Source organism: Egretta garzetta, unplaced genomic scaffold (assembly GCF_000687185.1).
Source record: "Egretta garzetta isolate BGI_Z169 unplaced genomic scaffold, ASM68718v1 scaffold94, whole genome shotgun sequence".
NCBI lineage: Eukaryota > Metazoa > Chordata > Aves > Pelecaniformes > Ardeidae > Egretta > Egretta garzetta.
The window spans coordinates 7,335,146-7,350,362 of NW_009259683.1; the positions used below are offsets into that span (position 1 = coordinate 7,335,146).

The 15,217-nt window shown below is 40.2% G+C and overlaps 1 protein-coding gene across 1 annotated transcript in view; it reads left to right on the plus strand.

The window, feature by feature from the left end:
* Positions 1-15,217, plus strand: part of IGF2BP3 (insulin like growth factor 2 mRNA binding protein 3) — a 118,768-nt gene that overhangs the window by 90,366 nt on the left and 13,185 nt on the right. Inside the window, exon 10 of the mRNA XM_009638673.2 lies at positions 1,229-1,360. Coding sequence (XP_009636968.1) covers positions 1,229-1,360 — 132 coding nt within the window. The remainder of the gene's footprint in view (positions 1-1,228; positions 1,361-15,217) is intronic.

Consider the following 15,217-nt stretch of genomic DNA (forward strand, 5'->3'; position numbering starts at 1 on the left):
TTCAAAGATGATTGGTGATTATATAATGAAAACAACACATCTCATTAGTTTGCCAAAGTATTACTAATGCATATTGAGAAATGATTGAGATTTTTTATAAGCTATGAAGAGCCTTTTGTGTGTATATCCAAATCTCATGGTCTAGAACCAGACTGAAATATTTTTTCAGTTTACAGCAGTCTCTGATTTTTCTAGAAATTGTTGTTCTTCATGGTTTTCCTACCAGCTGGAGAGAATATTCTCTCCACTTATCCCCTCCCTACCACACTATAAGCAAATTGCAGGACAAACTACACATGAGGACACAATAAAATATTTTGTAGTAGTACATTTTTACTTCATATAGTGAGCAGTACATGGGGTGAGCTTGAGGCTGCTCTCCTGTTCGGCAAATGTGTGGTAAGCAGAAAACTACTTCTGCTACTAGATGGATTTAAAGTTTAGTTTGTAGTGATTATTAGGGTATTTTTTTAGTTGGTGAAGTTTTTTTAGGTGTTTTTGGTGGCTCATGGTTGGCTTATCTCGATGGCCTGAGACGATGAATTTCTGAGGTATTTCTAAAGTATAGTCACATTACTGGGCAATAATCTGGAAAAGCAAAAAGGGGTACTGACAAGTTTTGTATCACGGACAAAAAATGCTTCCTACCACGTGATGCTGCCACTTTTCTTAGGTGTGGTCAAGTAAGAGACCTGCAACTTTATAGCTGATGCTTTCCCAGCAAACGCTGGGGGCATCTTACTTCATATTTTGCAAGGCATGGGAGGGAAGAGATATGGGAGAGGGGATGGGGTTATAGTGTGGTGTGTACTCCCAGTGTATGAAAAGTCAGGGTTTGTGCATGAGTTTTCTCTGTTTCTACAGGGCTGTCTTTTCAGTATAAAGCCAAAATTACTACATTATTTCTCTGATAATTTTGTTCACTCTGGAAGTATATTGTACTATTGCCTGAATTTCTTGCTATAAAGTTTGTCATATATTTCACGGATTAAGTTGTAGCAAGTGATTCCCAGCTGCCTTTCCTGCTACGTATTTTTAATGCTATTGGTCTGTGCATATGTGTGGGAACTATGTTTGAAGTGGAGTCCTTGGGGTAATGGAGATTAACTTTTTTTTTAAATAACATATTGACATCTTCTCAAAAGGTTAATAGCCTATGCCAACTAGGATTTTGATTAAAGTTAATAACCAGGATTGTAAATCTTAAATAACTCTTCTGCCGTTGCAGCTTCAAGCACATTTAATTCCTGGATTAAATCTGAATGCCTTGGGTCTGTTCCCACCTTCTTCTTCAGGAATACCACCTCCCGCAGTGAGTGTTGCCTCCGCTGCTGCTGCTGCTTCATATCCACCATTTGGGGTAAGGGAAGTCTCTGATTTTGGATGGTTAGTGGATGGTGATACTAATCTGTACAGTGCTGCTGTTCAAAACTAATCCATTTGTATTTTTGCCAAATTACCTCAAAGATCTGGGAACAGTGTTTTATTAGCTGTGTTCTGTCAGTTTTCTAAATGTTGTCTGTCTTTCTGCTTGCTGAAAATATTTCATGTGGCTGCAGTTGGGAGCAGGCATTCATTGGTCATTTAGTGAAATGCTCAGTGAAACCAGAAACTGGTTTTTCATAGAAAAGTGTTAGATCCTATTTTCTAGGGAACGTGAATTATTACATAAAGAAATCTCATGTAAAATGGAATTTAAAAATTGCTGGAATTTTCAATTAATAATGCTAGTCTGCAATTGTATTCCTGTTGATATGGAAGGAAAAAAAATCTTATCATGAAGTGGGGATCTATATGTAGTTAATATGTTTGTTTGAATGTAGTAGTTTTATGAATGTACAAGCCCTGTTAAAATGCAATATTGCTAAATATATAGGACTTAAATTACATGGATTAATCTCCAGAAAGCTGTGATTTGCTTGCCACATTGCTCTCTAAGAAATATGTGAAAAAGTTCAATAGAATCTTATTCAAAGCCAGTGCTGATTAGTAATCATAAATGAGGTCTTTTGCTACGGAGCAGAAGATAAGTTGTTGGAGCAGAAAGCTCCAGAGTCTTTCTGGAAAGAGGTGGTGCACTGCTATTCAAGCAAAGACAACCTCATGACACAGAGAAGGTGATTTTTCATCTCTCTTCCCTGTTTCTGGTAGTGGTCATTGTTAGCAACTCAATGGAAGATGAATTTTCAAAATGAACTCTTAGCAAGTGGATGACAGAGCTTTACAAACTCTGATGTGGCTGACTTTGCCCTCTTCTTTGCTCAACAGTAACATCTAGAGAGCTAAGTCTGAGACTCTTCATGAACTAGAAAAGTGAAAATGCAGCACAGCACACTGAACCTTATCAAATAACTCAAGTGGGTCTATATATATTGCACTAAAGGGAAGTTGTTGCCTAAATTTTTTTCCCAGAGGAAGAAGCCAAGAAAATGTCACTGCAAGGAACAGGAAAAATTCTGCACTTGTAGGATTGCTTGTGGGAATGAACAACTTGGGTGTTATGAATGTATTATAAACTATTGAGTATAATAGTGGCTTTATCAGGAAAAAGTGCTCCAATGAAAACTACAACGGAAATATGTTTATACTCTGTTATTTTACTGCTAATAGAAGTGCCTCTATTTATGACAAACAAATTCTCTCTCCCCCGCAGTCCCTCTGCACTTTGATTAGAGTGGCAGACTAAACTAAAAAATACAGGTTTCTGCTTCATTGTATTGTACAAAATGCCATCTGTGGTAATGGATTGCCTCAATTTATTTCTTCTTTTTTAAGAGAAACTAGAGGTAATTTGTTAACAGTATGTAACTTTCTTTACTTCAGTGGTAATGAAAAGTGTAGCTTTTTCTTTCTTTGCGCTCCAGATTTGCAAACTACTTTGCTATTCTTGAGATTCATACCATAAGCCTACAGTTCTGTTCCTCACCTGGTTTATTTTCATTTCTTTCCCACTTTTTCCTTTTGTTGTGGCTTCTTCTTGCTTTTGCTTTAAATAAGCACCTAAACAGTGCTGAATTTGGTGATTTCAATCTTATTCCTGTCTGTCCCTCCCTTGCTAGTGCACCTTTATCCCTTCCCAGATGCACCTTTTTTTAGCCTGCTAGTATCTCTAGCTGTTTCCAGGTTTCTGGAAATAGGACAGTGGCAACATCTGGAAAAAGCCATCAAGAAACAAGTGTCATTGTGTAAAAGCGTAGAAACTTTGCAGGTGGAAGGACCACGCTGTCTGAACTCCCGCTCCTGTTCATGCTGTTTGCTCAGTCCTCTGTGTAAGCTCTTGTTCCGGATACATTTAGACTAATGTGCAAAAAGATGGGATAAACTCAGATTCAGAGGATAAACTCTGGCTTTTGTGGAGGTTGGGGGTGGTACTAAGACAGCCCCTGAACCTGACGCTAAGGGCTACTGAACCAAAAGCATGAACAATTTGAAACTACCTTACCTTTTTTTACTTGTACGTGACCTTACCTGGAAGAGAGCACGTGGTTCTGTGGGCTTTCCAGGCAAGTCAGCCCCTTGGATGACTTGGAGCAGCTGACCCTCTCTGGGGAGAGGAAAACAAGGAAAATTATGAGTTGCTTTTAATAGATGCAGTTTTCCAGAAAACAAAGTTTCCATTTAATTTTTTTTTTTTTTTACTTTATTGGACAAAGACAAATCTTGTTGGTGTATGAAGTTAGTTTCTGTAATTCCTGAGTTTTACCCCTCTAATTTTTTTTTCTGTAATAGAACAATTTTTAAGATGCTAATTAAATAGGGTATTGGGGCATGTAGAAGTAGAATGAGCAAAAGAAAAAGGCTGGTTATATTTTTAAAGAAGAAACAGAAATAACTTGAAAGGCTAAAGGTAACCATAGAGCTAGGAGAGCTCATAAGGGATTTAAAAATAAAATCTGTGTGAGTAGAGGAGGCTTCAGGAAAGAAGGTCTTAAAAGGAGCATTGATGAAGAAATCACGGGGAGACTTTATGTCCATTTACCTATGAGCTATTTGTCACCAAGTTCCTTGCTTTGGCAAAAGTGTTTGGGCAACCCAAGTCCCTTTAGTTTGCTTTGAGTGGATGTCCTTGTACGCTTGGGAGCACTGGTTAGCTGGCATTGAGGATATCCCTTTCAGGCAGCTGAAAATCCTTTCTGAAAACACTGCTGGCACCAGGGTATAAGTAGTGTATCCTGCTGCTGTCTTGCTTGTTTTTCTCAATGCAAATTTTGCTTTCTGCTCAGGGCTGGACATGGGTAGCTCTTCCCTGTCCCCTGTTTGTTTGACATCTGATGTCACTGAAGTCCTTTTGTGAACGTGTCTTTACAAACCCTGTAGTGAGCCTTGGGACACCACTATGATGTGCCCAAGGGTTATGAAACTTTTGTTTGAATATCTTTGAATGTATGGACCCTTCACCTTTTTGTGGGAATGGACTCACAAGTGGCTCTCCCTTGGGTCAGAAGAGGTAGGTGGGTGAGCTTTGGGCATTTGCAGAAGAGTTTCCATATGGAGCTGGTCCTTCATATGTACTGTTTTCTAGTGACAAGGTATTGCTGTGACCTTGTGTAGGACTTGTTCTCGAAGAAACTGAGGTGTCTTCTTAATTATTGAAACAAGTGTCTGTCACATTCCTGATGCTGCTCTTTTATATGGGTGGAAAGGGTAAAATCTGCATAGTAAAGAGATCCAGGATTTTGTTACATTGCCAGAACTTAGTGACAGGTCTAAACACCCATATATACAGCCATAGACAAGTATTCCTAAAACTAAGTATTCAGGAGCTTGGGACTGAGTAATTAAATAGGTTTAGCTGTGTTAACATGAGCTGTGTGATGCTTCATCCTCTCCCTCTTCATGCAAAACTTTAAGGCATATTTGACAAGGGCATAAACACTGTTCTCCAGCTGCTTCAGGAATAGTCCAGTGCCACAAATTTAGGAGACGGCGTTGTTACCAGACACTGGTTTGTGTTTAGCTCCTTGGACTGTGTTCAAGGCTCAGGAGAAGAATTTCCCCTTGATTGAGCTATTTCATTCTCTGTGGTCCATGATGGTTCACACTGGTGTATAACACCAAAGTCTTATTGTGTAGAGCTTCATCTAATTTAATCGACTGAGATGCAGTTTCTGTCTCACTATAAATCTGGTGGTTGCTTTATCCTTTTGTCCTGGCAGTAGAGTCCACACAGGAAGGCACAGGCTACCCTTAGAACCTGTCTGATTACAGATATAAACATGCATATGTGTGCGCGTGTCCGCTGCATGTGGCTAAGAGTGTCTGAGCACCACATCTAGTGCAGGCTAAAAATTTTTTTTTATATTTACCTATCACTAGCCACTATTCTTGATATTGTAACTGTATAATTTATTTGCAAAGTCCAAGCTCTGTTTGCCTGTTTAAAGCACTCCTTTTTTGTAGCCATTTAAAAGGGATGCAATGATGCAAAGGAATTGCATATTGTGTTTCAATTCCTGAATTTTCCTGTCTCTTTTTGCAAAAATTCAAGATCTATATACTTTTCTCTGGCCTCCTACAAGACAAGTAAATCTGAACATATGGGAATCATTGGAATGTTTTAAGGTTTGAGGAAAAAGTAGGACTTGAGAAATGTCTCAGTTAAGAATATTAGGAGTTAAATTCTTTTTACTGTCAAATGGGCACGACTTTACTCTTACGATCCTGGTGATATGATAAAACTAATGTGTTTCTTCTGCTGAATGTGTGCCCTTGTGTGACCATACTAAGGACCAGTAGCCTTTCTGTGCCTATTTGTAGCTGACCTCTTCTCCAGCTGCTTTTGGGCCTGGAGAACCACCACTTTCTGTTTAGTCTTAAATATTTCTCCTTAATTCTGCACTTAAATGCTTGTGTGTGTTGCAATTCTGACACAATTGCAAATAGTTTTGTTAGTCTGCCCACTGTCACTCATAATAAATATCATGAAGAATTGGGATTTGTATGAGGAGGAGAGTACGATTCTGCAAAAGTGAATATTCCCCGTGCTTAGGTTTTTTCCAGAAGATATGTTGCCACAAAAAAATGTTTTAGAAAGTATCCCAGCCAAACTGCTTCAGATGTAGTGTTGTACTGCTCAAAGCTGTGTTGATGAAGTTGTTGCTTCTGTCTTCTGAACTTTGCGGAGAATATGCACATATTTGTGTCTCAAGAATAGATTGTTCTCATGCAACACTGAAGACTTTAAAGCTCCAAACAAACACAAAATCCTTGTCTTAATGTTCAACTGTGTACAGTTGTGCAATTAAATGCACCTGTCCCGTCTCCTGGGATGAAGTGAGTTGCACCCTTCATTTTCGAATTGAAAATTTGCATGTTTAATTGTACATCTGACTGCATTTCTTTTGTAGCCTTTGGGTCTGAAATTTGTCATCCCAAGGGTGTGGGCAAAGGAGGGCTAACCTGTGGAGAGCTCATCCTGCCCTTAAATGTCCTGAAACAGGGCAGCAGAATTAATTCTTTCTTTCTGTCGCATGTCAAATGTACTCAAAACACATAGGAAGGTGAGAAGTAGGCAGCTTTCCTCCACAAGAGGAGTTCACGCCAGCTGCTCTCCTGCATCTGTAAGGTCCTGTAAGAGTTGGCTGAACTTCTGCTGTGTGAAAGCTAGCTAAGGTGAAGAGGCGCTCCCCCGCTCACAGTATGACTGCTTTCTCTACTGGTCTTTTTGCACACCCGTTGTAGCTTCTTGAAGCTCTACCCTCAAAATGCACTCTTTCTAACCTTTTCTTTAGCCTCACAGTTTAATTTTCAGGTTATGTGATATGCATAGAGGCTTCTAGGAAGGGGGGAAAAAAAAAAAAAGAAAGGGGGAGGGGAAAAAAAAGGTAGTTTGCTACAGTAAACAAAACCAAGAAATCAAACCACCTTTTTCTGATGACAAAGTCTTGTACAGCTAGGCTGATAGGTTGATTTCCTTTATTCTTTTTGCCATCTCTTGAAGCTTTTTGTTGCAGGTGAGGAACATGCCAATGGAAAACTTTTCTTCTTAGAAGATGTTGTGGTCAAAAGAGAGATTCCTTCTTTATTCTCCAGTAATTTTCTTAAATGATAATAGTAAAAAAGAGATCTTCTATATCGTGTAGATGTAAGAGGAGAAATAACTGTATTGTGCTTTTGGCAGGAAAGAAAAGTAATTTAAAATGAAAAATTGCTTCATTGAGGGCCTTCATTTGATGCCCTGAGCATAGATGAGAGACAAGGAAGAGGAAAAACTGTCCTATGTTTCCAGGTACTTTGACTCTTACTCGGTGGAGTTGGGCTCCTTTGGATGTCTGGGTTTGATAGGATTAGCTTGTGCAACTGTTACGTCCAAACTACCCAGGGGTAGTTAATGTATGTATATCTATAATGTGTGTAGTTGTAAGTGGCTTTGCCCTAATTTGGCTAGCCAGTTAAGCAGTAGATGATTTTGTGAGGAGCTGTCCTACAGCCAAAAGAGGATGTGGTTTTGGGGGATGAAGAAGGATTTGCCAGTATTTTTACAAAATGGTTTCATATCAGTGAAATGAAAACCATACATATGCAGCACACAATCTCAAGGAGGGCACTATAGAACAACAGCACTGTCTGCAAAAACCACTACCAGCTAATTAGACTTCTTTTGAAGATTGTAACCTCAGTGCCTTGAATACACCTTTCCTGCTGCTTAGCTTCTTAAATTCATTAATGATGCATTTTTGACAACTAAGAAATTTGCTCCATGGTGCATAACATTGTGGGATTGTTCTGCCCTGCGGAGAAAATGGTTAGTCTTCCCACCGCCTCGAAGTCTCCTGCTCCTACCATGCTGTGTTGGCAGGGACCCATGTCCGGAGTAATCAGAAACTATTCTGCCTCTGGAGATGGACTGGCCCCCAGTGAGGGAAGCAAAAATGCAATTGGCACCGTACGATGTACAAAGATCTGGCAAGTTGACAGTTGGTATTTTTTCTGAGGTGTTGAAGCCTCCAGTTATTCTTAATAGCTCTTTTTACAGTTCTGAGGTTGTCATAAAGCAAATAACATCACTTGCTAACTAGTAACGCACGCTTTTTAAAATAAAAATGGTTACTTCCTTACTGCAGGTTTGAATATTTGTAGTGATGTTTGTAGTTCCTTGGGACAAGAGATAAGAATTTGTGTTGGTCCCCTGCTCCCAGATTCTTGTCGTGGGAAGAAGATTTAATCAGTGTTCCCTTGAACATCTTGGACTCCCAAGCTCAGCATCTTCTGAATGTTAAACTAAATGGGAAATTTAATTCCTTAAGGTGCCAAATAATATTTTGTTACTAGAGTGTGCTGAGCTCCTTCAGGCCAGAAACAAAAATAGGTCAAGTCCTCATTCTGGTGTAGCTGGCTCCATCTCTGGTTTGTTTGTTCATTAAACATGATGGAAAAATAAGTGACCCTTCTGTGTTTCCACAACCTGTTTTTCTTGCAGCTGCCAAGGAATCTGAGAGCAGTCTCTTTGTAAATAAGACCTGATGAGTACCTGTATTTTTTCAAAGCCACAGATTTCATGGGCAACTTCTAGGAGTCTGGAGTGCCCATGTGGCTGGTGTGTCACAGCCGTGATTTTTGAAGTGGAAGTGTTTCCATACATAAGCACTTTTGTTTTGGTGGCTGTGCAGTGTTGCAACACCAAATACCGATGTTTGCTTGTGAATGACCAGCAAAATTCCTGCTTACGTAGTCTCACAATCTGTTCCTTCTGTTGATTTCTGCTTTTGGCTGTCTATTCAGAATAAAAGGTGGCAGATTGCTTTTTTTGGCATTGTGGCCAATCAGATTTTGCAAAAACAAAAAGTTCATGCCATGTTCAGAAATATGTCAGACCTGTTCCTGCTTGTGAAATGCCTTATAACCAGCCTGCCAGAAAATGTTCCTTCTCTGCTTCTGTGATTTCTACCCCCTCGTTCCTGGCTATGTTTTCATGTTGGAAACACTTCTGATAGGTGTGGTCCTGTTAGTGACTTCTAGTAGTCTGAGGAGATCCCCATGGCTTGCCAGGTAGAAGATGATGGTGATGAAAAGTACTAAAGTTGAGAGCCAAGAAGTGGAATGAGCGATACTAAGCGAGATGATTTCAGTAGCATCTCACTGAAGGTACTGACCATTGTGTAATAATCAGCTGTGTTTGAGTTTCAGGTGCTGCAATGCAGTAGTCCCTAAACTGGTAATGCAGACGGAGGTTATTGCTTAGGTTTTCAAGCAAAAGGAGAGGACCGGCTCGGGTAGCTGGACAGAGGGCTCCCACCCGCATGGCATGCTTTCTGGGTGTGCAGGACTAATGGCGGGGAGAGGGTGGTGGCTTGGGCTGGTTGCCTCAGAAAGAGTCATGCTTTTGGTTCATCTAGTGACCCAAGTGTTTCCTACATGGTGCAGCAGTAATGCTTGCAGGGTAAGAGGCAGCCGGCTCTGCTCTGAACACAGCAGGTTGCCAGCCCAGAGACCTGGACGGTGGTGGGAGGTGGTGTGATGAGCTCCTCGCCACACTAGGAGAAGGTAGTTGCAAGCATGATATTGAAGCTGCTGGAGGGGGGAATTCCTTGTTGTACTTGGACATCCTTCCCACCACTCCTGCCTCTTGCATCCATCTGGGGTTCACGTGAAGATAAAGCTCTGGGTGGATGGTGGCAGTACAGTTTGTGCATGGGAAAATGGATGATGCTTCTGGGTATCCGGAGTGAAGTTAAAAATACATGTTGCTTCTTTTAGATTATGTTTTGCTAGCTCTTGACTGGCTGAATTCAGCAGTGAAGAACTCTGTTACCTTCAGAGTATAATCCTGTCTTTTTGGGTAGTGAATGTGGCAGAAGGTTTTAGACTCGCACCATGGGCTTAAATCTGTTCTAAATAAACCCAAAAAGCTCAGAGGGTGGGGGGAGCTCAGGCCTCAGTTTGTTAACCTATGCTGGCAGCACAGCTTTAGCTGATGTACAAGATGGTGACTCAAGAGGTATTTGCAAGGATGTTGTAAAACTGTGGATCATGCTAGACCTATCTACCAATACTTAAATAAGTTTTCCTTAATGAGCCTCTTGTTTCCACCGAAGGCTTAAAGTTTTAGTGTTAGTACTGGAAAATGAATACACTAGGATTTCTTTCACCAGTGTCAAAAGCTTATTTTTTTATTAATCCATTGAATCCTACTGGAATGTCTTCAAGGATACTTGGCTTAATGTTGGTTTCCCCTTGCTGCAAGTTTTTATTACTAAATAAATAAGAGCATTTAGTATAGCTGTAGGCCAGGATAATTCTTCACCGTGCATTGCAAAAACATGGTTTAAATTTTGGCTTTGGGTCTGGTAGAGGGTTTGAATAAAATGATACCTCACTTCCTGACAAAGTTTAGGGTATTCTGAAGACCAAGTGAGTCTTTTGTAAATCTGCCTTGGCTTGGTGATGGTGTTCATGGTAGTTGGGAAGGGGGAGAATGGCAAAAGAGAACTTTTTAATGCAGTCACCTACTTGGTTGTATTTTTTTACTTTACAGAGTGGATTTGTTTACTATCTGAAGACAAAAAACCCCACCAACAATCTACTAGACTAGATGGTAACCAAACATTGGCTGAGACTGTTCCATGCAGTCTTAAAAGAGTTTTTAATTATTTCCCTCAGCTAAAAAAACTGGTACTGGCTAGAAATGGATAACATGACTTCGTGACTTAAAATAAATGTCTTGTCCTAAGGTAATTCATTTACAACACATTTAGAGTAAATGAAAACATGTACTGGAGATGCATAATGGGCTTAGAAACCAGCAAAGATCTGATTCTGCTCCCATTGATGTCTGGCACAAGATATTTAATTCAGTGGGTACAATATTTTTGAAGATTTACAACCTTATCCCAAATGTTGCTGTGGATTTACCAACCACATACGTTTGATGGAGCAAGGGGCCTATGGAGACACTTAAACATGACTGGAAAAAAAAAATTGTACTGTTGGCAGGCTTGCAGAAAAAGACTGAGATTAATGCTCAAGTTAACACAAGGGACATGAATACCAAACGTGTTCCCTTACTATCCCTGCAGTGGGTGGGACCACATGCTCACACTGACTGAGGGAGCTGTGGACTGATCTAGCAGCAGCTGAAAACAAGGGAGGGGGCTTCATCTTGGGGAAGAACCGAGGAGGCAAAACTCTTTTTTTCTTTTTTTGTGTGTGTGTGGTGTTTGGGTTTTTGTGGTTTTGTTCTTGTGTGTGTTTGGATTTTGGTTTTCTAAATACCATTCCCCAAATACAGTGTCCACTCCCCCAGTGTTAATGGTTTGGTACCTACTCTTTCACCTACCACTATCTGAAGAATCATAGTTTTATTTTTCTGAGCTTTCATCCCTGCCTAGCCATGCTTTGGCAGTTGTGCAGTGCAAGATGAGGAGGAATGCTTTTCCTTCTGGTGATCTATCAGATAAGAGAAAAGCTCTCCTTCTTGCATGTGATTTTGGGCAGTTTGTAGGACTGATGCGCCAGGCCTTGGCAGAAAAAGTGTTACAGTAAGCTTATCCCAAGGGCAGCCTATTGGGCTCTACAGATCTTTCTAGCTATGCAAACAAGAGTTGCAGAAAGAAGAGTGAATCTGCAGATTTTCTTGGCTGGGAGTCCTCAGCTTCTAGTGCTGGTCTGGAGCAGTAACCTTTGTACTGAAGGGCATGGGGGAAAAGCCTCACCCCAGCTGAGGTTTTGGAAACTAAGACAGGACTACTCTGCTAAGCCAGTTTTCTAAGAGTAAACTATAACATGGTAGGGATGGCAGCAGAGAAGTGATTCTCCTGGGAAAAATCTTCTGTAGGTCTGCAGAGTCTGGCTGGAGTGAAGGGAAGCATCCTGAATGGTATCTGCGGTGCAGGGGCTCCAGGCAAGCCCCGTGTAATGGGGAAACAGCCAGGGGTTACAGGATTTAGGAACAGGTTAGGCTAAATCTTGGATGGAGGTGGTGGGAATTTAAAAAAGAAGTAATATTTTTTTTTTTTTTTCAATAGTTGACATGGGCTGTTAGGCTAGGGGACAGATGGCTGGTGTTCAGGGCCCTGCAGGAGGTATGGAAGGAGGTGTATCCAAGCTGCTACAGGAAAGAGTTGGATTACTATAAAACGTTGGAGCTACTGGTGTGCAGAAGCAGTTGCTTAGTTTCGTCCAGTGGGGTAGATTAATTTACAACTCTTAGATCACTGTTTTCAATCATGATTTAAATGAGCAAGCAGGAAATCTTATTTAAGTTGACTTACCAAGTTTTACATCTGTGCTTTAGTTGCCTTCTAAAAGCTTTAGTGTAGTCTGTACCACCACAGCTACCCTTTGCAAACATAGTGAATATCTCTCTATTTAAACAATTATGCAGTTTACCATTTGCTTTGGTGAATGTATTTTTTCCATTTTCTGTTAAAAAATGATGAATGGTCCTTTTCTTATATGCCTGATTAATTTTTAACTTCTGATTTTCATCAGGCTACATTTGGATGGAAATTGGAACCCAATTAATGAACAAAACCAGCATTTAAAATTGTTTTCATTAGTTAAATGTGCTGGATGGAGATGAAAATTCCTTATCAAGCCTGTTTTGTGTTTAAAGCATACCAATTTTTGTAGAAACAAAGCAAATACTATCAACTGTTTATGAACTGAATTAATTGTTTCTGGTCACCATGCTTTTCAAGAATCTATTTCTTAGAACTAAGAAATCTCTGTTTCTGAATCTTGGTTTCTGGAAGAGTTTTTTTAGGGGTGGGGGTTTTTTTTAAGTCTAAGAAATTAAGTTCTCCATCCGAGTGAACATCCTGGTGGTGTTTAACTGCTATGTGAGACAGAATCTTCTCTCCCCAAAGGGATATTCCTCAAGTGTATGCAAGCCTGCCACCCCATCACCCAGAAGAGTAGGTAGCTTGCCTGATGCCGTTTGGCCATGCTCAACATCAGGGTGGACTAGTCCTGAGCCCATCCCACAGATATTGCTAGGGCAGAAGAGATGATCTCTGCATCACAGACCTCTGAGACAGTTACTCATTAATTATGTTGGGCGTACGAACCATACGTTTTGGAGAACTAGGTTACTGTTTTAAAAGATTTTTTTTTCCATGTTTCTGTCAGTTCCCAGAGCTGGGCTGGTCTTGAATAAACTGTTTTCTTACGTGGGGGGAAAATAAAGTGAATTGAGAAGAGAGGAAAATTGCACAGAATACTCTATGTACAGGAGACCTTACTGTTGTCAAAAATTAGTTGATAACTAATTCCATGACTTAATGAACTTTACCGCTTCCGTAACGAATGCACACTACTTTAACATTTAGAATGAAAAGTATGTAAATTTATAAGCATACCGTTAAGGCTCTTAAAACTATAAAGTAAAAAAAGGTGAACTGCAGGATGCTCTCTAGAGTCGTTATGGACAGATATCCTCCAAGATATATATACACACATATATATTTTAGTTTTTAAATTTGAAGTATATGTTTAAGTAAACTTGGCCTTGGTAAGGGAGTGAACACTGAAGCTCAGATTCCACACAGTGGGAAATTAGTTCCCTAAATTTAGTGCTTCTAACATATGTTTAAGATCTAGGAATCTATTTCTGATATAACTCATGCTAGGAGTTCCTGGAAAGCTCTATGACTTATGTGGCGTGGCACGGGGAAGATTAAATTATAGTTGATTTTCTTCCATCCTAAGATCCCCAGAAGCATCTGTAAGATTGATGGGTGGTGTAGTCATTGCATTACGTTTTGATGTGTTTCTTTTGGAGGATAGTCTTCCAGTAAATACAAAAGGATTTTAAAATTATTGTGGGTAAGGAGGTGGACAGATAATAAATTGAACTTGGTGTTATGATACTCTCTTAAAAGCCCTAGCTACGCTTGATTTCTGCCAGAAGAAAAAAGAAAGAGCTGTTGGTTTTGATGTTCGTGCCCTAAAACAAATCAAATGGTATGGTTTTTTGAGTGGTTAAAAATCAGTGTGGGTAAGGAAATGGACGTAATTTCTCTAAATCCTGTGTGATGATGTACTGGAGATGAATTTGGTTATACGTGTGTGCCAGTGGGCTTCTATGGACAAGAATTCGAAAAATGACAATGTATAAACAGTTCAGTATTGACAGATTCCCCAATGTTCCTTAATAAACATATATCACTATTACACCAAAATGGAAGTTTAATGTTAAAGAACCTCACTCACACAAAAATAATAATAATAAAAAAAGTCCTTTAGGAAAAAAGAAGTTGAAATGTATCAACAAGTCAAAATTAAGAGCAGGGATGGGGGGGGAGAGCTGCAGTGAGCTGACTGTACAGTTGGAAAGACACATGTACATCTTCTGTCTTTCATTGCCTTTGCTGCCCATGTTTCATGTTTAAGGGTGAGGCAGCAGAAAGGAATTTCAGTGGTGAATTGAATGTAGCCAAGAAAGTGGCTTGAAATAAAGCTTTGGGAAGAAGAGGGGGGAAAACTGTGCTGCAGGCAGATGGGCAACAGAGGGAAGGCAGGAAATATCTGCAGACAAAAGTAATGAAGTTTGATTTGTTTCTGTGGTAGAGAAATGTGTCTGGAGGTGTGTTTAGGTAGAAGCCATGTAAATTCTTGAAAGCCAGGTCAAGTTAATGTTTGATTTGTAGCAGCGTTGTACGAATTAGCTAGGAAGCTTGTGTGTGGTAGCTTAGAGTTTAGCTGGAAGAGGGTGGCTGGAGTTGCATGCGGGAGGGAAAACTTTGGCAGTGGACTTTTGCAGGAGCTGGATCGTGCGTGGACAATTGAAGGTAGGGGTCAAGGCGATGAGTGAGCAAGGGGTGGCTAAGCTGCCTGCCACCTGGATTGGAAAGAGAGGTTGCCTCTAACCCCATGCAGTTAGTACAGGTCCTCGCAACAAAACTGGGAAAAAAACAAATGCCTCATGAATTTGTGTCCATTTAGAAAGTTTTCGAAAGTGGTGAGATGAACCAAGTACCTACAGTAGCATTTCCAGATTGCTGGAAATCTTGCTGGATTCACAGTGAGTATGTAAAAGGACTTAATATGAGGACACTCACAGGATGTTTGTAATGACAGGAAGAGAAAATGAGTAATCTTCTGGAAAGCAGTTTAACATATATACTGAGGTGACTGGTATCTTTCATTACAAATATGTAGTTTCAGGGCGTAGTTTTGAGATCATTTTACACTGATCTGTAGGCGAATTAAAAGGGGTGTTCCCACCTTTTCCCATGCCCTGACCTAATTTTTGCTGCTTCCTCCCTTGTTCCAGGAA